The 20,189-nt window shown below is 54.1% G+C and overlaps 1 protein-coding gene across 4 annotated transcripts in view; it reads left to right on the top strand.

The window, feature by feature from the left end:
- The window catches only part of CCDC88C (coiled-coil domain containing 88C), a 133,709-nt gene that overhangs the window by 97,280 nt on the left and 16,240 nt on the right, over positions 1-20,189 (top strand). For all 4 annotated transcript variants that reach the window (XM_002920785.4, XM_034642969.1, XM_034642971.1 and 1 more), the window contains 10 exons: positions 772-899; positions 1,963-2,104; positions 2,924-3,112; positions 4,724-4,885; positions 6,213-6,490; positions 9,426-9,569; positions 11,885-12,071; positions 13,772-13,917; positions 16,366-16,455; positions 17,785-18,020. In XM_002920785.4, the coding sequence (XP_002920831.2) occupies positions 772-899; positions 1,963-2,104; positions 2,924-3,112; positions 4,724-4,885; positions 6,213-6,490; positions 9,426-9,569; positions 11,885-12,071; positions 13,772-13,917; positions 16,366-16,455; positions 17,785-18,020 (1,702 nt within the window). The remainder of the gene's footprint in view (positions 1-771; positions 900-1,962; positions 2,105-2,923; positions 3,113-4,723; positions 4,886-6,212; positions 6,491-9,425; positions 9,570-11,884; positions 12,072-13,771; positions 13,918-16,365; positions 16,456-17,784; positions 18,021-20,189) is intronic.

The raw sequence follows: 20,189 nt of genomic DNA, 5'->3' as shown, positions 1-20,189 counted from the left end.
CTTGGGCAGTCGCCGTGGCAGGAGAGAGGCAGCTGGAAGGTCACAGGCGCGCTCTTCTGTGCTGCAGCCAGAAGTGACCCCGGGCACGTCCACCCACAGCTCACTGGCCAGAACCGCCCGCCAACTGCAGGGTGGCTGGGAAATCTGGGGGGAGCCGATGGAGTGTCTGGCGAGCCCCACTCTGTCACACTGCCATCGCAGGCCTGAGGATTTGTTGGGGGTCAGCTTGCATGCGGATCGCTGTGGCACTGGGCAGAGAGCAGCACCTGAGAGCTCCCGGAACGCGTGGGAGGAAGGTGGGCCTCCAGGAAGTGACCCGCCTAGAGGAGAGCGCCCGCTTTTGCAAAGCAAACCGAAACTAGGGCTTCAAGTAAAATCTTTCCCCTCCTCGTACTTCTTGCAGAGAATTTGGAACAGAAAAAGTATTTCATTACATTATTCCACGGGAAAGGCAGTCATGCTAGAATTCAGACCTCCTACTCAAAGGTTAACATACATGGTGTTGCAGACACATGTTCTGGATGCGTTGCCATGTAGTCTGGTCATCTTCAGTGCCGGGAGGCTGGGAACATGTGTCTATCCCCTGCCCTTTGGAAGACATCCCTGGGGTTCACCTGTCCCCATTGAACTGTCTGCTCAGCCCTCAGGACACCTGAGTCAGCTATGACTTAGGAAAACGGCTGCTCAGCCTTGAGAAGGGCCTGTGCCAGACCCTCCCCGCTGGGCTCGCATCCCACACGTCCTCTCCCCGTCCTCTCCCTGTCCTGGCAGGACCTGGTGCTGGAGAAGCTGAAGAGCCAGCAGCTGACCAGCGAGCTGGACAGACTGAGCCAGGGGCTGGAGAAGGTCGGCCTCCACAAGGAGCTGCTGCTGCAGGACGAGAGCAGCCATGGTGACACGTGAGGACCTCCCTGCTGTGGTCTGTGGGCTCTCAAAGCTCATACCCGTGGCCACGTGCTACACGGCCGGTTTGCTCTGTAGAGCTCGGGGCTTGTTGTCACGTGGTCTCTGGAAGGGGCCAGTATCTTTTATGGGACAGGGCTTCTTCCTGGAGAATCCCAGGGAGGAATGAAAGGAGACTCTCTTGTCCAGTGGAAAGGCTTCTTAATTTTTTTTAAGTAGATTTTTTAGAAAAGTTTTAAGTTCAAAGCAAAACTAAGGGGAAGGTACAGAGAGTTCCTAAATGCCCTCTGCCCCCCCCACCACAGCGTAGCTTCCTCCTTGTCAGTATCCCCTCCCAGAGTGGTGCACGTGTTACACTCAATGTGCCCCCACTGACCCATCATCACCCAGCGCCCACAGTTGCCAGTAGAGTCACTCCCGATGCTGTGTTGGCACGTGTGTGATGACCTGTATCTGCTTACAGTATCCTACAGACTAGTTTCCCTGCCCTACACATCCTCTGTGCTCCACCTGCCTATTCGTTCCTCTTTCCCCGGGCCCAGCCCTGGAATTTTCAAAAATTTATTGTGATCTCTGCCCGCAATGCTTTGCCAAAATGATCTCATTTTTCAAGGAAATCCAATATCATGGACTTCTGCTAGACTTGTAACTAACAAGATCCGCGTAACGGGTAACGTGACACCCTGTTGGGGTGGCAAAAGGGCCACATGGACTTAGCACTTACCTAGTGGGCACTGTGATCTTGGGCAAATTGCTTAACCTTTCTGAGACTCCATTTCCCCATCTGTAAAATGGCCACAATAATCCTTTCCTAAGACTATGTCTATAAAACGGCAGCAGTGGTGCTTCATTTGAAGCTGTCATGGGTGTGTCTCTGCGGGGAGCCCCGGGGAGGGCTCTGAGTGATGGATTGTGCCTTGTACGGTTCTTCTGGGCCAAATGCTGCAGAATTACTAAGGAAACCCACTCAGTGGGGGAGACAGGCGTTGGCAGCTGGGAGATTGGGAGTTTGTGGGCAGAAGAGACAGATTAATACTATTGAATATTTGTATTTTTCAGAAAATTCAGTATTTTGGAGGGCAGAAATGAGTCAGCATTAAAAACAACATTAACCATGAAAGAAGAAAAGATTGTGTTTTTAGAAGCACAGATGGAAGAGAAAACCAGCCTGAACCACCAGTTACAGAATGAACTCCAGGTGGTAAGATGTGACCCCTTTTGGGGCCAACTGTAAGTCCCAGCCGTGAGGTCCCTGCCCCACCTTCTCCAGCCCCTCACCTGGGTAGCAGAGGGGCAGCTGGATGCCTGTTTCCCGGAGCAGGTGTGCTGACCCACGGGGTTCTGAGGGGGGCTACCATCAGAATCCTACGCACCAGGGCTAGATGGAACCAGAGTGAATCAGAGGCCTGGGGGCGGAGGAGGCCACATCCAGAACAGCATTGATTCTGTTAGGTAGGATCTGGGACACTGAGGAGAACCCACGTGAGCTTGTGAACATCGGGACCAGGCAGAGGCCTAGAGTCTCGTGGGCACCCTCAGATGGGACAGGCGTGGGTGCATAGGGACTTGATCAGGATGTCCACATTCGTGCTTTCCAGCTCTCTTTTTTGAAGCCTTGGTGCATTTCTGGGCTGTATGATTGAATAAGGAATCTAGAGCAAAGCAGTTCTCGAGCTGGAAGGGTCTTTATAACAACCCCGGGGTCCGTATTCCCCTGGCTCACCTCCGTTTTATGGAGTGGGCGGCTGAGGCCCAGGGAAATGAGACGACTTGCCAGGGTCGTGTGGCTAAAGTTGGGACTGAGGCAAATTTCTAGAAGGCGGGGGGAGGCACAGAATGGGTTCTGTGCATTCCTCATAGAGCAAACACTGGGTGCCGGGCTTGTCACTAGTGTCAGGTGAGGGGTTGGGGATGCTGAGGAATCGGGTTTGCCGTGGGGCCATCCTCTAGCCGTGAACACGGAGCTCTGAGCCGGCCTCTTCCTGCCCCAAGTCTGCTCTCCTATTCCCACACCCCACAGCTGAAGACAGAGTGTGAGATCCTCAGGCAGAACCAGGAGGAAGGGAAGCACTTACAGAACTCTTTCAAACACCCTGTGGAGACTTCGGTCACCGGTCAGCAGGGGAAGGAGCCCTGGGGGCCCAGCCACAAGGAGGCCACCATGGAGCTGCTCCGAGTGAAGGACCGGGCCATCGAGCTGGAGCGGAATGTGAGTGGGCTGCTGTTGCTCAGAGAAAGGGAGAGCAAGACAGTGTGCCCTATTGATTGTCCCACTGACAGGCCGCCATTCTGGCTGCCATTCCTGTAAAGGACCCAGAATGTCAGAATCTGTCGAGATTTATCCAGGTCTAGTCGAATACTTCTCTCTCTCTCTTTTTTTTTTTTTTTTTTTTAAGATTCTGTTTATTTGGCAGAACGTGCATGCACAAGCAGGGCGAGTGGCAGGCAGAGGGAGAAGCAGGCTTCCTGCTGGGCAAGGAGCCCAATGTGGGGCTTGATCCCAGGACCCCAGGATCATGAGCTGAGCTGAAGGCAGACGCTTAAGCGACTGAGCCACCCAAGCGCCCCTTCTCTAGTTGAATACTTCTTAAGTTGTCCTGGCAAGTCCTACGAACTCCTTTTCATGTGAGATCTCTTTGCCCTTTGTGGTGGAAAGGGGTGGATTCACATTTTCCCATGGTGAATCGGTCTGCCTGCCCATCAGACTTGGCCTGTAGCTTGTGTGCCAGCCCTCTGTCTCCACAGTGCTTTCCCAGGGGCTGACACGCCATGGCCCACCACCTGTTTTTGTCAAGTAGGTTTTATTGGACCAGAGACAAGCCCTTTGTTTACATACTGGGTGGGGTTGTCCTCCCACCATAGTGGTGGTGGAGGTAAGTGGTTGTAATGGTGACCACATGCCTAGCAAACCCCAAAATTTGATCTGTCCCTTTACAGAAGTTTTCCGGTGTGTGTCTAGTCCCCTGATGTTATGTCTCTCTGGCAACAACCTTGTGAAGCAGCTAGTGATGATTTTCACCATTTGACAGATGAGAAAGTGGAGATAGAGTTTAAGAGACTCGACCCTATGGGGCGCCTGGGTGGCTCAGATGGTTAAGCACCTGCCTTTGGCTCAGGCCATGATCTCAGGGCCCTGGGATCGAGCCCCACGCCGGGTTTCCAGCTCAGTGGGGAGTCTGCTTCTGCCTCTCCCCCAGCTTTTGTGCACTTGCTCTCTCTCAAATGAATAAATTTAAAAAATCTTAAAAAAATAAAGACTCAACCCTCCATTCTGTGCTAGTGAGGTCACAGCACCAGGCTACAGCCCACGTGTCCCGGCCCCTGGCCCCGTTGGTGGCATATTTTACAGTCTTTATCAGTCTCATGGAACATGAACCGCCTTATTCTACGTGCTGTCACTCCTGAGCAGGGTGAGGTGTGGTCACAGGCTGTGACTCCCTGTCCAGTGGGAGAAGCTCACAGAAGTACACGCTCCGGGTGTTCAACAGAAAGCATTAGAGAAGAGATGATGCCTTGGCTTTAACCCCAGCTCACCCTGGCCTTGCGCTCAGATGCTCAGGTTGGAAGCAGCATCCTCATTACATGCATGCGTTTCTGTCTGGAAAGCACGTACCAAAAGAAGTTGTTCTTTCCCCTGCCCCTGCAGTTCTGTGGATTGTCTTTTCCAAGAGGGAAACACGTTACTTCTCTTAACCGGTGGACTCTGGCCTTAGTCCCCAAAGCGTCAACTCTTGACAGTTCCTTATATCCCCCGTGCCTGGGGCTGGTGAGCATTGACCGAGCTGGTGTCTGACGGGCCTCCTGCTTCCGTTTGCCCTAGAACGCGGCTCTGCAGGCTGAGAAGCAGCTGCTCAAGGAACAGCTACAGCACTTGGAGACCCAGAACGTGGCCTTCAGTGCCCAGATCCTGACGCTGCAGAAGCAGAGCGCTTTCCTGCAGGAGCACAACACCACGCTCCAGACCCAGACGGCCAAGCTTCAGGTGAGCGCTGTGCTGCGGCCCCGGGCGTCCCTGCGTCTCCCCGAGCCTGGCCCCGGCATGCTGGCTCCTCGGGAAACGAGGCCAGGCGTGGGAGGGCGTGCAGGGTTTTGTGTTTCATAGGCTCGTGGTAAACAGTGGTGCCTAGCCTCAGGATCTCTGAAGGTAGTACAGGTCTGTAGCCGTTTCCACGACTGAGCGTACGACGGCAAGGCTGGGGATTCGGTTTCTCTGCTTTGCCTTGTAGGGTTGCCTTTTCCCAAAGTCTGCTCCTTGAGATTTTACTAGGAATGATTTGGAAAGCGATCCTAGGCTCGGCTGCGTTGAGCTCAACCGAGTTAACCAGGTTCGTTCACTATAAAACCTGCCAGAGCCTCTTCGAAGCTGATGGGAATTTTGATTCTCCGTGAAGGACGGAGGGGACGAAGCGGCTGCCAGCCTGTTGAAAGCTTCTGGCAAAACTCACGTCCCCTGCCACCTACTGGAGGATGCTGGTTTTATTTACAGTTAACAGATAGTGGGGAAATGAATTAATCCTTCATTAATGCCGTTTGTGAGAAGGGGGTTTGAAAATGTGCATCGTGGGTCAGGACAATAAACAGTAATCTATTCGGCAAAGGGGCTGGGGCTTGTTTTATTAAAATAACAAAATAAGATACTCGTTCGTGGTGGTGGTGGTGGTGGTTCTGTCTTTGTCTGGTTTAGAAATTGGTCATTCTAGGGGCGCCTGGGTAGCGCAGTCGTTACGCGTCTGCCTTCGGCTCAGGGCGTGATCCCGGCGCTCCGGGATCGAGTCCCACATCGGGCTCCTCTGCTGGGAGCCTGCTTCTTCCTCTCCCACTCCCCTGCTGTGTTCCCTCTCTCGCTGGCTGTCTATCTCTGTCACATAAATAAATAAAATCTTTAAAAAAAAAATAAATAAATAGAAATTGGTCATTCTGGCCCCAGAGTGAGTTAGGCAGCGCTCCCTGCTCGGTTTTCTGATGGTTTGGTATGTGGTTCTAGAAACATCCGTGGGGTGAGGGTGGTGCTCTCTGTCATTACTGATTTTCTACTTGTCCTAGAAAATAGGTGTTTAAAAGTGGTCACAGAGGGCCCCCAAGGAGCTTATCCAGAGAATAGACATAGTTTGCCCCAAACGGTCACCTGGGGGAGGGAGCAGGACCCGAGCCCCGTGCGTGCGACAGTCTGTTGTGCCTCTTCTCAGAGTAGTGCTTGCAGTTCAGAGAGAACTGTCCTAGTGACAGGTGTTGCCAGCACGGAGCTTCTGGGGGGACACCAGGCCTGTGCGCTGGCCCGCGGTGAGGCAGCCTCTCTTCCCTCTCGGCAGGTGGAGAACTCCACTCTGAGCTCCCAGAGCGCCGCGCTCACGGCCCAGTACACGCTGCTCCAGAACCAGCATACGGCCAAGGAGAGTGAGAACGAGAACCTGCAGAGGCAGCAGGAGCGGCTGACGGCGGCCTACGACGCCCTGCTGCAGGACCACGAGCACCTGGCCGCGCTCCACGAGCGCCAGTCCTCCGAGTACGAGGCCCTCATCCGCCAGCACAGCTGCCTCAAGACGCTGCATCGCAACCTGGAGCTGGAGCACAAGGAGCTCCGCGAGAGGTGCGTGCAGGCGCCCCGGCTCGCGTCCCTGCCCAGGAGCCTTCCCCGCCTTCCCTCTCGGCCCCGGCTCACGTTGTCCCGGACCCTGAACCTTCCCAGAGGAAGTAAAATCGGGAGTCACACTCCGCGATTGCGAGTGTGTGCACCTGGAGCCTCAGTGACTCCAGGAGGGTCCCCGCATGGAGAAGCCGGTGCCACGTGAATTCCAGCTCAGGGAAACCCAGCCTTGGGGGCCCTGCTTCCCTGGGGCCCCCCACCGCCTCTCCCCTCCTCTCCAAACCGGGCATAAGGAGGACATTCGCCGCCACTGCTAGTCCACAGTGATGTGCTTACTTGGGCTTTGCGGGCCTTGGCTTCCCATCCAGATGTGGAACGCTGGCTTTCCAGTCTTCAAATGTAGCAGCTTTTGAATACAGAAAGCCAACAGAACAGTCGAGTGAAACCCCCAAGTACATTTCAGCCATACCTCTCTCTCTTGCCACCTGCCTGCCCTCCTTTCCTTTTTTAATCTAAAATTTGCATACTTTGAATCGGACAGATCTTCTCTTTGTGCTCTCAACAGTCCAGGCTCCTGGGTGTCGAGTACGTTGGGGCAGCTCGCATTGCCTGAGCTCCTGCACCGGGCAGGTCCCTAATGGCCCCCGACCCCTGGGTAGCTGTGGCAGGACGCGGAGTCCGGTGGGAGGGAGGCATGGTGTGCACCTGACTCAGACACAGGCGGAGCCGTTCTCTGCAGAGAGGCTCTCAAGCACACAGTGCAGGCGCAGCGGAGAAGGGAGTGATTACCCACTTCCTGTGCTTGTCAGGTGTCCCTGCAGACGGCATTTCCCTTGACTCATCTGGATCACTGGGCCCGCAGAGCCTCGTGAGGGTGTCTGATGATGCCGAGGGCACAGAGGTGGTGACGTCCCTTTATTCCCTCACCCAGTGCTTCCTCTCTTCCTCTCTCTGGGCTCCTCCCCCTGCTTATCCACAGAGATCTCCTTCCTTCACGGGCTGCCCAAGTGCCTGCTTCTAGTAAGCCAGAATCAGCATCTTCTGCCTCCGGGCGTCTCCGTCTCCCCCCTCCTCCAGAGCCCATCCTGGGTTCATAATACGACCCAGAGTGTGTGCTGTGTGCACGGTGCTGCGTCTGGACGTGGCAGGGGTGCTCCCGGTTGGCTCATGAAGTGGAGCACCCAGCATTCCCCGAGCTCTGAAACGAGCTCCGTGCCCACCACTCACCGGGCACCTACGTGTCTTATCATTAACGTCCTGTTACATGTTATGAGACGGCCTCGTGATACTCTTGGTGTCTGTTTAGAAGGGGACGGTTTCTGCAGGTGGAATTTGGGCCGGCCTTGAGGGAGGAGCTGACTGTTGTTTTCCGTCTGGTTCCTTGTCCGTACAGCAGGCTGAACAACGATAGTACTCGAATGTTCAAGTTGGTTGGACAGATGGCTGGAGGCCCCTTTGGTCTGTCTGCAGCAGGGCTTGTGGGTTTGGGAACGTAGGTGCCTGGAGCACAGGGGTGCTGGCTCTGTATTCACTTCATTTGACACTTAGATGCTCATTTCCTAATTCCTTTCATACTATTTACTGAGTGCCATGCCTCGTACCTGGAATTCAATGGTGAGCAAGGTGCACAGTGTCTGTCCTGCCCTTGGGTGGTTGCAGGTATCCCTGATCAGTGGGCTTTTATAAGATGTTACAGCAGGGAAGCAGGATTTGGGGAACCCTAATCATCTGCCCGTGGCCCTAATTTGTTGACCCTGGGGGACTTGTCACCACATGAAAAGCTAGACAGAGCCTCCACTTCCAGCCGTACACCTGTTCCCATTGGGGCAGCCTTTGCCCTGGGGCAAAAGGCGGCACGAAAGTTTGTCCTTGCACAGCTGCCTCAGCACCTTCCGGAGTTTGACTGCAGTCAGGTGGTGAAAGTGCGGCTGCTGGGGGGCTGGGGGGCCAGAGTGGAGGTCTGAAGACCGGTTGGACGCCCTGGTCTGTGAGTGTGAGGAGCTCAGACGAGAAAGGGGGTCTGGAAAGAGGGATTTCCCTGAACAGGGACCGTTGAAGGGTGGTGCCTCAGTCACTGGCATGGACTTGAGGGAGATCCTGAGTCCTCTGTTTCCAGCAGGCGGGAGGAGCAGCCGGGGCTCTCAGCAGCTTGTCCTCCTGTGCTCTGCCGCCCTCCAGAGCCGGCTGTGCAGTAACCACGGAGACGGAGCTGGAGAAGGAGAGAAAGTCCCAGCAGAAGGGGGAGGGGAAGGGCTGTGGTCAGGGCTCCTGAGAAGGGGTGCGTGTGCGTGTGTGCGTGTGTGCGTGTGTGTGTGTGTGTGTGTGTGTGTGTGTGTGTGTGAACTGGCCTCTGGCAGCTGCTAGGCCCCTGCCAGGCAAGCCTCTGCCCCACAACCAGGACAGACCAAGAACAAGGAGACCCGGTTCCCAAGGGGAGGAGGGCAGAGGGCTTACCTAGCCCCCAGTGAAGAGGGATTAGTTGTTACGTGTGGTGGAATTCAGCTGTTTATTTTGTGGTTTCTTTAAGATCTGTTTTGCTTAGCGAACCACTTAATAATGTATTTATAACTCTCCGAAGCGAAGGGCTCCGAGTGCAGAAAACAGTCTCGGCATGCCCAGGTGGCCAGGGAGGGAGGGTGGCTTTGACAGGGAATCCAAGGGACCTTGGAGACTTGCTGGGTGGGAAGAAGAGGACTCTGCTGTGGGGCTGGAGGCGACCCCTGGCCCAGACGGCCCTCCCAACCGCCATTCTCCCGTTCTGCTGCTGCCCTGCCTCTCGCCCCACCTGTCCCCTGCCCCGTCCCCCTCCGCTTTGCAGAGAGAAGCCGCCGGAGGAACCCCATTTTCTGTGGGCGGTTTCATAGTCTTCTGGGGAGTTTATTCCCTGGAGGAAGGAAGGCTCCAGATAAGCTCCCAGCGGGCGTGTTCCCTCCAACAGGCAGGACGACGTGCTGAAGCATAAGGCGGAGCTGGACGAGCTGGAGAAGGTTTTGAACAGCGAGAGGGGGGCTCTCCAGCAGGAGCAGAGGACGGGCGCCATGGCCGTGGGTGAGAACCAGCGGCTGCGCGGCGAGCTGGACAGGTAAGCACCAGGAATCCCACCGGCCCCGTGCAGGGCGCCTGCCGTCCAGGATCCCACGTAGACCAATCCGGCCCCACCTCGAGCATGTATGCAGAGTCCCTGGCGGTCAGGTGTTTTTACAAACCCTGTTGTGTTCACAGCTGGGGGCACAAGCTAAGAGAGGACTCTAGCTGGTGCTTGGGATGGAAGGGCCCAGGTGACACCTGGGGACAGGTGCCTTATATCCATTGTGGACCCTCCTGTGATATAGTCCACATGGCGATCTCATGAAGGACACACCATGGATCCCCATTTTTCACACATTATCTATTTGTGAATTCACCGACTTGCAGTCTTCCCCAAATGGATACTCATGGTGCTTTCACACACATGCCCAGGGTGGCCTGATGTCTGAGACCCCCGAAGCACATGTTTCCAGCTGAGGGCAAATAAGCATGCTCTGCCTTCTTATTGTAGTTCTTGTCCTGCAAAAAAGCATCCTTTTTATTTAGTCTATTTGGTGCTAAGGTGTTTTCATATTTTCATATTTTTTGGTGGCAATTTTGCTATTTATTTTTTTTAAAGATTTACTTGAGAGAGAGAGCACAAGCAGGGGGAGAGGCAGAGGGAGAGGGAGAAGCAGATTCCCCGCTGAGCAGAGACCCCTGACATGGGACTTGATCCCCAGGACCCCGGGATCATGACCTGAGCCAAAGGCAGATGCTTAACTGACTGAGTCACCCAGGTGCCCCTGCAATTTCACTATTTAAAATAGCCCCCAAGTGGAGTGCTGAAGTGTGGTCTAGGACTCCTAGTGCAAGGCTGTGACAGCCTTCTGGAAGCAGTACACATTCGAGAAGCTCCATTCAGGCACCAGCTACGGTGCTGTGGCTGTGAGCATATTTTAAGAGGTGTCTTTAAACAAAAACCATGGGGCGCCTGGGTGGCTCAGTCGGTGAAGCGTCTGCCTTTGGCTCAGGTCATGATCCCAGCGTCCTGTTAAAACCCCACGTCTGGCTCTCTGCTCAGTGGGGAGCCTGCTTCTCCCTCTGCCTGCCGCTCCCCCTGCTTGTGTGCTCTCTTTCTGTCTGTCGAATACATAAATAAAATCATATAAAAATAAACGGAACCCTGATAAAATAAGGACTGTCTTGATCCATTGGCTAAAATGTAACCAGAGCTTGCAGGAACGTATACCCTGTGTGTTCCCAAGAGGCCGTGGTTCCGTATCCGCCAGTCCAGTGATCACGGGGGCTTTAGAGAGCCTCACTATCTCGAATAACAAGAATCCACTGCGCTACTATCCCAACCTCCCCCACCCCCCCCCTTTTTTTTAATAGCAAATAAGGAAATAGGCTCAGGGATGAACTAAACTGTTCAGAGTCAATGCTTCTGGTTAATGAGAGTCAGGATGTGAATCAGGTCCCGTCTCAGCACAAAGGCACGACTGAATGAAGCGGTGTCCTCTCCACGTCCTTGCGTGAATGTGCCCTGGGGCCCCACACTCGGGGGCCTCCAGGGACCCGGGCAGGCTGGCTTTGCAGGTGAGGGAGTGCCGGTGACAGCCCAGACGGGGACATTGGGAATACATATCAGCTGAAGGTTGTCAGCCAGCCAGCAGGCAGGCCCAGAGCTTTCTAGGTCATTCTTTCATCTTCCTCTTTTTTCTTCAGGGAAACTGGACATCTGAGTGTTGATGGGAGACCTTCAGGTTTTTGAATGTTGGCACACTGACCCATTTAAAAGAAGCGTGTGGGCCAAACAAGGCACATCTGTGTCCAGATGATGTCCATGAGCCTTCAGTAATTTGAGCTTTCGGATACAAATCTTCCGCTAAGAAGCCCTGGTTGCGTGATAGTTACGATGATGATAATTTTAGCGGATTTCCATAATACCCTGGCATCTCATACTTTATTCATCTCAGGAGTTGAAATTAGAAAGGAGTTTGGAATTGGGAGGAAGAGCTGGACATAGACACAGGATTTTAGAGCAAAAATGTTCTGGTTCGGTGTTTCTTAAAAAAAAAAAAAAGTTAACAGCCGAACCCTTTTTTCCAAGTACGTATGCAGATATGCCAAAGCTTTAAATGTAAAAGAGATCATCACAGTGATGCTCCGTGGGAGCGGGTGTCTCCCCCAGCCCAACGTGGGGCACCTGGGGGTCCCACACAGAACCCCAAAGAATGCAGTTTGAAAACTGCTCATTTTGTTCAACCCCCTCCTTTCACATGTGAAAAAACTGAGGCCCAGAGAGGCTGTCGTCTTGTGTCAGGTTGCACAGCAGGGACAGAGCCTGTCATGCCCTTCAGCCCTCGGCCTGTGGCTCTCCGCCCCCAGGGTCAATTTCCTGCACCGCCAGCTGAAGGGCGAGTACGAGGAGCTGCAGGCCCACACCAAGGAGCTGAAAACCTCCCTGAACAACTCACAGCTGGAGCTGAACTGCTGGCAGGCTCGGTTTGACGAGCTGAAGGAGCAGCACCAGAGCATGGACATCTCGCTGACCAAGCTGGACAACCACTGCGAGGTGAGGCCTCGGGACAAGGACCAGAGCCCTGGGCCCGGTGGGGTGGTGACGGGTCCTTGTTGGCAGGGGTGATCGAAGACCACGTGGAAGGTGGTACAGGGGCCGAGAGGGAACAGAGGCATTTGGAGGGGAGACGGACACCATGAATGGCAGGGAGGGGTCAGAAGACAGCTTTCCATCTGCCCTCTGCTTCTTGCATGGCCGGGGAAGTGCATGGGAACAGCAGAGGATGGTCTTCTGTCCGTCCCCTCGGCTGTGTCTATACTTGTCTTTCATCTTTTAAATTCCGCATCCACACTGTTCTAGAGGAGTGGCGGGAATGGCTGACTCCGCTCCGGATCCCGGGGCAGCTCGGCTGAGCTCACTCAGGCGCGCCCCGGTTTCCAGACAGGCAGAGCTTTCCCTTATGGCGCGCCAGGTTGGACATTGTCGTCTTAAGCAGCAGAGCCATCTCAGATGAGGTCAAAAGCAAATCCCAGGACAGATAAGAAAGGCAAAGTGGATCGAGCCGGGAAGAGCGGCTTGGTCCCAGCCCCCTTCAAGACACCCCAAGGACAGCAGTGTCCCCAGGACACTGCTCCTCTTGTCTCTCGTTTGTCCAGAAACCCTCTCAGAAGCCCTGTCCTTTGAGCTCCTGGTAGCTGTGTGGGACATCACAGCTGAGGAAACCAAGGCCCAGGGGGTACAGATGCCTCCAGGCCCCCCTAGGCTGGGGCAGGGGGCGTGTGGAGGAGGTGGGGGCCAGACCCTCGGGCACAGGAAGCCTCAGCCACCGTAGGCTGTGTTGTCACAGAGAGGTGCTTTAGGATTTCTGAGGAGACCCCACGCTGGGGCCTCCAAACGTGGATGGGAACCCAGGCTGTCTGAAGCCCAAGCTTGGGATTTTCCTGCTACATCAGCCATGATGATATTGTTCTGCAGTGAGAGCTGGCAGACCTCAGCCCGCGAGTCAGATCTGGCACACTGCCAGTTTTGGTCTTTTACAGTTCTAGTGGTTGGGAGAAATCAAGAAAAGAGTGATCGTTTGTGGCAAGTGGAAATGATTGGCGATGTAAGTGTCCGTGATTGAGACGTGGCTGCACCCGTGTGTTTGCGTGTCACCACTGGCTGTTTCACGGCGGTGGCCAAAGGGGAGCGTTGCAACAGACACCCCCGTCCAGCCTGGAAAGCCTGAAATAACTTCGTGTCGGGCCCTTCACAGAGAAGGTGTGCCAACCCCCTTCAAGAGCGGAGCTGCCCAACGGAAATATGATGCAGGCCTCATACCTAAGTTAAGGTTTTCTCGTCACCACGTTAAAAATAAAAACGGGGGGATTCAGGTTAATCATTTATTTTGTTTAGCCAACGATCTAAAATATTACCATTTTGACGCATGACCCAAAAAAGCGTTAATGAGCTATTTTATGTTCTCTTCTTTATTACTATGAAGTCTTCAGAATCTCTGTATATTTTGTCAGATATCGGTTCAGACTAGCTGCATTTTAAGTGCTCCGTGGCCACACATTGCTGGCGGCCGCCAGTTTGGACAGGGCAGGTGCAGAGGGAATTCCGCTCTCTCGATTGCCTCTCTCGGTCCTTGCAGGTTCTCACTGGCAAGGGACAGGTGCACATCTCTGTGCCCGTGACCCTTCCCTTGGAAGCCAGAGTACAGCAGTGGAATCCTGGGATCACAGTGTTTGAAACGCCGATTTGTGTTTTAGCTGCTGTCCCGTCTCAAGGGGAACCTGGAGGAGGAAAACCATCACCTGCTGAGCCAGATCCAGCTGCTGAGCCAGCAGAACCAGATGCTGCTAGAGCAGAACATGGAGAGTAAGGAACAGTACCACGAGGAGCAGAAGCGGTACATGTAAGGACGCGTGTGGGAGCGAGGCCTGTAGACAGAGGGGCTCTGGCTTCCCCGGCCCCGTGCCCAGGGCCCGTGACATTCTGGGCAAGGAATGGCCCCTGGGCCCTTTGGTGTCCTGAGGGCAAGGGGACAGACCATCCTACCAGCACAGCCTTCTCTCGACGTCCCGGAATGGCTCTCGGTTTGTGCACGTGTGGTGGTTGGCTCTGGTTTGCTTTTCAGAGGCCGTGCCTACCACCAGAAGCTTCGGAATCTGCTTTTAGAATTAAGCTCACCTTTAAAAATAAGACCGTGCCAACAGAAGTATCTCAGGGAAAGAACTCAAATGGAAGGCTGAGCATGGGTGCCGTAACTGGGGTGTTCCTGTTGCCTCTGGGTTCTCCTGGATTACTGGAAAGCGGGTTATTGGTGTGCTGTGGTTGCCCTCCCTCAGCTGGTGTTAGTGAAGGGCCTGCTCTGGCATGGGCCCCGTGAGGTGCACAGAAGCGGTCCCCTGGGAGCCAGGACAGGGTAGGGGCAGGGGGTCTGGGGAGCATGTCCATGCTGGGCAGCTGTTGAGCTACGTGGAAGGCAACATGGTCGTGGGAGCTGGTGCTCTGTTGCTGACATGGGATGGGGAGAAGGCAGGCAGGTGGGGGGACCCGAAGGTGGAGCCAGGAACGTCAGGAGAGAAGGCTGGAGAAGGAGGAGGGCGCTCAGCTGAGGAAGGCTTCCGTGCCCAGCTCATGAGTTTGGATTCGTCAGGAAGTGTTAAAGGATGCTGGTCTAGTAGGGCCTAGGAAGCTTCCAGAAGTAGAGGTCGGGAGGAAGAGCCTTGGTACGGGAAGCCTCATGGTTTGGAAGTCATGTCATCCAAGACACATCACACGGATCCTGGGTGATGTTTAACCCTCATGCTGTGATAGTTGGACTGTCCTTCCTCATGAGCGGGACTGGCTGGCCAGCCCTGGGAAGGCTGGGGGAGACGTGCTGGTAGAGGGACGTGGTCACGTGAATGCCAGCTGTGCACTGGCCATGCTCTGCAGCCTAACAGTTCTTCGTCAGTTTTCTGGCCCCGCCTGCTCCTGTAGAGGGGGCCCACCACCTACCGGACGATGGTTTACATTGAAAACCACGCTCTAAATTTGGGGTAGATACGACCATTCACTGAAGTTGGCCCTCTCTAACCCCGCCGATAAAAACTGCCCGCAGGGTTGGGCAGATGCTAACAAGGAGCGTAGGAGCCTGGTACCCAAGGGGGATGATTTGATGATGGTTTGGCATTAGAGAGTGGAGAATGCCAGAAGTTGGCATACGAGCACCATTCTGGGCCCTGCGAGGGGTGCGATGCCTGCTGTCTGTGAGTTAGTGTGCATCTGTGGGCCCAGCCAGCCACGAAAGCACCCAGAGGGTAAGGCCAAACAGAGTGGGGTTTCATGGTCAGGGCCAGACGTTCACAAGGCTGTCACTCTTCACGGAGGCGTTCATGTGCGGCAGACTCGGAGCCCTCATTTCGGGTGGACCCCTGGCAGCCTCACAGCAGAGGGGCTGAGCACTGGCCTCTGGTTCAGAGGCCTCCTGAGGAAACCAGGGTGTGGTGACCTCTGGGCAGTGTGGGTCAAGCACTCCACCCCCGTGACTCCCTGAGGTAATCAGAAGCACGCCCTTCCTATCAGGCTGGACTCTCCCGGGAAGCCCAAGTGCCCTCTGGCAGCCCTGCGGTCCAGAGGTGTCTTGATCCTTCCTGTGTTTTTGAAAATGTGAACTGGTTCCCAACATTTAGGGACCAGGAAATTTGGCTCCGTAACCTAGGTGTCCTGGCTTCTCTGCCAAAATCGGCGGATCTGCCCTGCAGGCCTCGCACGTGGCCATCTGGCGGCCAGCAGCCAGAGCTATGGTCCCCACTGCTCTCCCTGCTCTTTACAGGCCCACTTTGCTCCTTATCTTCCCTGTCTGGCCCCCAAAAGCTTTCAAGTTTGCCCCCGTGGAAGTGTTACCAGAAACCCGCTGTCACAATAGGTCCAGGTCAGAGGTCTGCCTTTGCGGAAATGGTTCTTTCCACCTTGATGCCCATCCAGCTCCCTGAGGGCACACCGCTCCCCTCAGCAGAGGTATTATTAACACGCAAGCCCTGTGTCCGACCCCGAAGGCCCAGTATCCTGAATGACCTGGCCGGCAAGTGTTTGGGGCTTCTAGAAGCATGTACATTTTCCAACGGTTAGGGGGTTTGCTCCCTTGAGTTGACTTGCACCCAGACCCTGAGCACACTAGCACAGCTCTGCAAGGTAGCAGGGCTTTCTGGACCCGTGCTAGACGTTTCCATTCACACATCCCCGACTTCATGATTATGACGGTCATGAGCACGATGATGTCTGAATCCCAGCAAAGGTCCCGGGCTGGGCTGACGAGTAAATTCATGTATTTTATTTAAAACAGGATTGAGAGCCCTCCTTTCTTCTCTCTTCACAGAGACAAATTAAATGCCTTACGGAGACATAAGGAAAAACTGGAAGAAAAAATCATGGATCAGTACAAGTTCTACGATCCTGCTCCAAAGAAGTGAGTTGATTTAAGTGTCAGGAGGTAAGCCCAGAACAGAGAGCTTCCTCGTGCATGAGTGCAGTGTGGAAACCGCTCCCGCTAGAGCAGTGCCCAGCTTGGAGGGCCCGTGCCTCCTGCTCCGTGGAGGTCCTCTGTGTGCAGGCCACTCCTGTGACAGAAGGAGTGAGATTTTCAGCCCTGCCATCTGTACTCTGGCTTGTTCTGGGAGGGTCAGCAAATGCCAGCTGACCCTGGTGAGACATGGGCTTAATTTAGCCACAGCCCTTTCCAGGGGGTGCGGAGAGTCTGTGGTTTGGGAGCCATTAAAGTGGGACAGAAGGGTGGCCATATCAGATTCTGTCTCACGATTTCACGGGACATTGGAAATCACATTCCTGTTTCGGGGACAGAAGCTGGTGTACCCATGCTCTTCGACACGGGAACCTCTGGGCCTCACACAGATTCCTCTGGACTCCCTGAACCCCAGGGCAAGTTCATAAACTCAGTCCTTTCTCCAGGGAGCAGCAGCCCCCTGGTGGTGGAGCTGGCTCAGTCTCTGGGGATGCCAGCCTCATGCTGGAGTCCTTCCCCTGGTCTAGACCTGGGCCCCAGGAGCTGGCCTCTTCCATGGCCCAGCCCAGCCAGCCTCGAAGTCAGGATCACAGTGAATCCTTCAGGGATCTCTGGTGAACCACAGAATTTCTGAACCGCGGTCCTCCTCTCTCTGTCTGGCAAAGAAATGGAGGCCCAGACGAGGAGACTGAGTGATTTGTGTAAACACGGTACTGTCTAGTTTCAGCGCCAATTTTTTTTTGTGTGTGATATCAGAGTACCTCATTTCCAGTCAGCTGCAACTCTGTTGCTTTACTCTTGAAATTCGCTGATTTTAATTTAAACGGCCCCCTCTCCCCTCCCTTCCCCTTGCTCTCCCAGACTCTTCAGTGCCAGGGCTGATTGAAGAATGTTAGTTTATTCGACTTACTATTAACTTTAGCAGAAAACGAGGAGGTCCATGACTCAGTTCCAAAATGGCATTTTGACAGAAAAATTGGTGATGGATGTGGCTTTGTTTCACGCAGGTAATCAAGAGTTTGAAGTTTGCATCCTGTGTGAAATTGTTTCCCCAAGAGGCTAGTGTGGATTTCCACCGCAGTGCACACTTCTACCATCCCTGGGCCCCCAGATCTGATGATCATGGTGATGGTGGGGAGGGCCATCATTCTGAACCCCAAATTAATGACTTCTAGGTTTGTGATGGAAAGCTCGGCTCACGTCACGTCACCCTGTGACCTGCTGGAGGGGCAACAAGGGTTGGTTGTGTCCTTCCGACAATCTGCTTCTTCCTAGGAAAAACCACTGGATTGGCGCCAAAGCCTTAGTCAAGCTCATCAAACCAAAGAAAGAAGGTTCCAGAGAACGATTGAAGTCAACCGCAGAGAGCCCCCCCTGGCAGATGGAGTCCCTGGACCCGACCTCCCCATCTCCTCAGCCCCTCAGATTGCAGCCGGAGAACCCCGAGGCCACCCTGTCTGGCTCCAGCGGTACGGAAGAGCGGGACACCCTCAACGGGCCTGTGGGTAAAGGTAGGAGCGGCTGACCAGGCTGCCTTCATGCTACGGAGGGGATGCTCGGAAGGGCTCTGCCTGGATGGGGTGGAATGAGAGGCGGTGTAAGGATGTGCGCACGTGTGTGTAGGAGCGTGAAGAGGGTGTGCTGCTTACACACAGATCTGCCTCCTTGCATATGTTCGCAACCCAGGAGAGAATACAAATTCCCGTCAGCAGCTTCGTCCCGTGACGGTTCTGTTATTTTAGGATAAGAAGCGTCACACATCCTGTAGGCTGTGGTAGCATCTGGGCTGATAGTTATGCAGGCGCTGTAGAGACGGGCTCAGGAGTGTAAGTTTGGGGGTGCATGTGTCAAAGATTCAGAGTCCACTGTTTCTGTAGGGCGATCCCGGGTGCATCTAACCTGTTCTGTACGTACGCGGGATCCTCAGAAAGTCCCTGAGTCCTCCCGGCCACAGGGCACGGCTTACCTCGTTACTTACGGCTGTCATTTGGAGTGGCCAGAGGTTCTGACATGGATTCCTAGTTGCATATGCCGGATTTCCTCACATCTAAGCAGATCTCAGCGATAAGCTCCATGATTATATACCGGCAGGAGAACCACTGGCCGTCCGAGGACGCTGTGCTTTAGCGCTCCGCGGGCATGTTGCACTCTGCTCAGAGAGCTCTTCTGCAGACTTAGATTGCTGTGCACAGACCTAAAGGGAAAACAGGGGCACAGTGCATGGGGTGTGGCAGTGACCGTTCCGTCAGAGGTGCCACCTGGCCAGCAGTGACTGTCAGACCCCGTCGAAGCTGCATCCGGATTTCAGAGATGTGAAGGAATGGGGGAAAGCGTGTACCTCAGAATCAACTAAACACAGTAATTGACAGAAACGTTGTTAAGTTTTCAGCTTTACTTTTTAAATATTAGCTTATGGATTCTTTACCCATAAACCTGCCAAGCACGCACCCGGAATAATTTAAATTTTATGAGGGGCACTGGAACTTTCTGAAGACTGGGCCTAGGCCTGAGAGCCTTGTGCCCCAGGGGGTGATGTTACAGTGCTGAGGGCCGGTGGCGACAAGCTGCCCCGTGTGACATGTGCACAAGACTTTTGGGGGTCCCATCCAGTGGGTCCTGCTATGTCCCTTTCTAATACAGAGAAGAAAACGTGCACACGCGTTGGGGACAAATGCTTGTGCTCCAGTTCTTTACAGATCAGTTAAGGTAAGAGGCTCAGGTGCAGCTAAGCGACGCTGAGGCTGGACCTTTGTTTCTGTCTAGCAGGTAGCGCTCCCCTCAGGTTTTCATGTTGGCTAAAGTTGTTGACCTTTATCCCCTCAACTTGTTTCATTCTCTAAACTGATTTAATTAACTACCATCGGCTTAATGAACTATGAAAACTTGGAGAGGAAAAAAAAAAAAAAAAAACTTGACTGGTCCAGGCTCTTGTGCCGGCCCAGGGACGAGCAGGTCAGGGAAAATTCTTCGTAGCAGCCGCAGCTGTGAGAGGTACTGGGTGTTCCTTCTGGGCTCCTTTTAGCTAATTGACGTGCTTCACCTGTCTCGTGGAGTCCGAACTACTGGGCAGGGTGGGCACGATGAATCATCCCTTCTCAGAGCAGAGAAAGGGAGGCTTGATGAAATTTTAAACACTTGCCAGTGTAATCAGTGGTGGAACTGGGATCGGCACACAGGCCGCGGGCCTGCTGTGTGCGTTTAAAGCCTTTCACAAAGGAGCCGCGGAGTCTGGGGCCCCTTATTCTGTGTCAGGACCGCCGGCCGCCAGGTGGCGCCGTGGAGGCAGAAATAAGCAAGGTAGCGGTGTGCCCTCTCCTCAATCAGAAATCCCTCAACTCTGCTGTGTTGATATAGGTCCTGTTCAGAGAATAAGACTGGGTGTCTGCTCTGACAAGACTCGACTTTAAAGGCCATGAAGTGTAGGACTGGAGTAGAGCTTGTGCAGGAGATCTTAAATGATTCTTGGTGTTGTGGGGTTTGGGGGTACAAAAAGGGGTATTTTCATTATTCTTAAACGTGTACTGTCAAAAGGGGTTATTTTAGATGTACAGAATTATTGGTGAATACTTCAGCAGACTGTCATCTCGTGACATCAGGCCAGAAACATACCATTAGGTGTTTGCGAGGCCCTTGAACAGGAATGGGAGTGGCATGTGCACCGGATCTTCAGGGGGCCTGTC

This window comes from Ailuropoda melanoleuca, chromosome 14 (genome assembly GCF_002007445.2).
Source record: "Ailuropoda melanoleuca isolate Jingjing chromosome 14, ASM200744v2, whole genome shotgun sequence".
NCBI lineage: Eukaryota > Metazoa > Chordata > Mammalia > Carnivora > Ursidae > Ailuropoda > Ailuropoda melanoleuca.
Note: the sequence above shows the minus strand (reverse complement) of the source record. Positions and strands in the feature narration are given on the sequence as shown.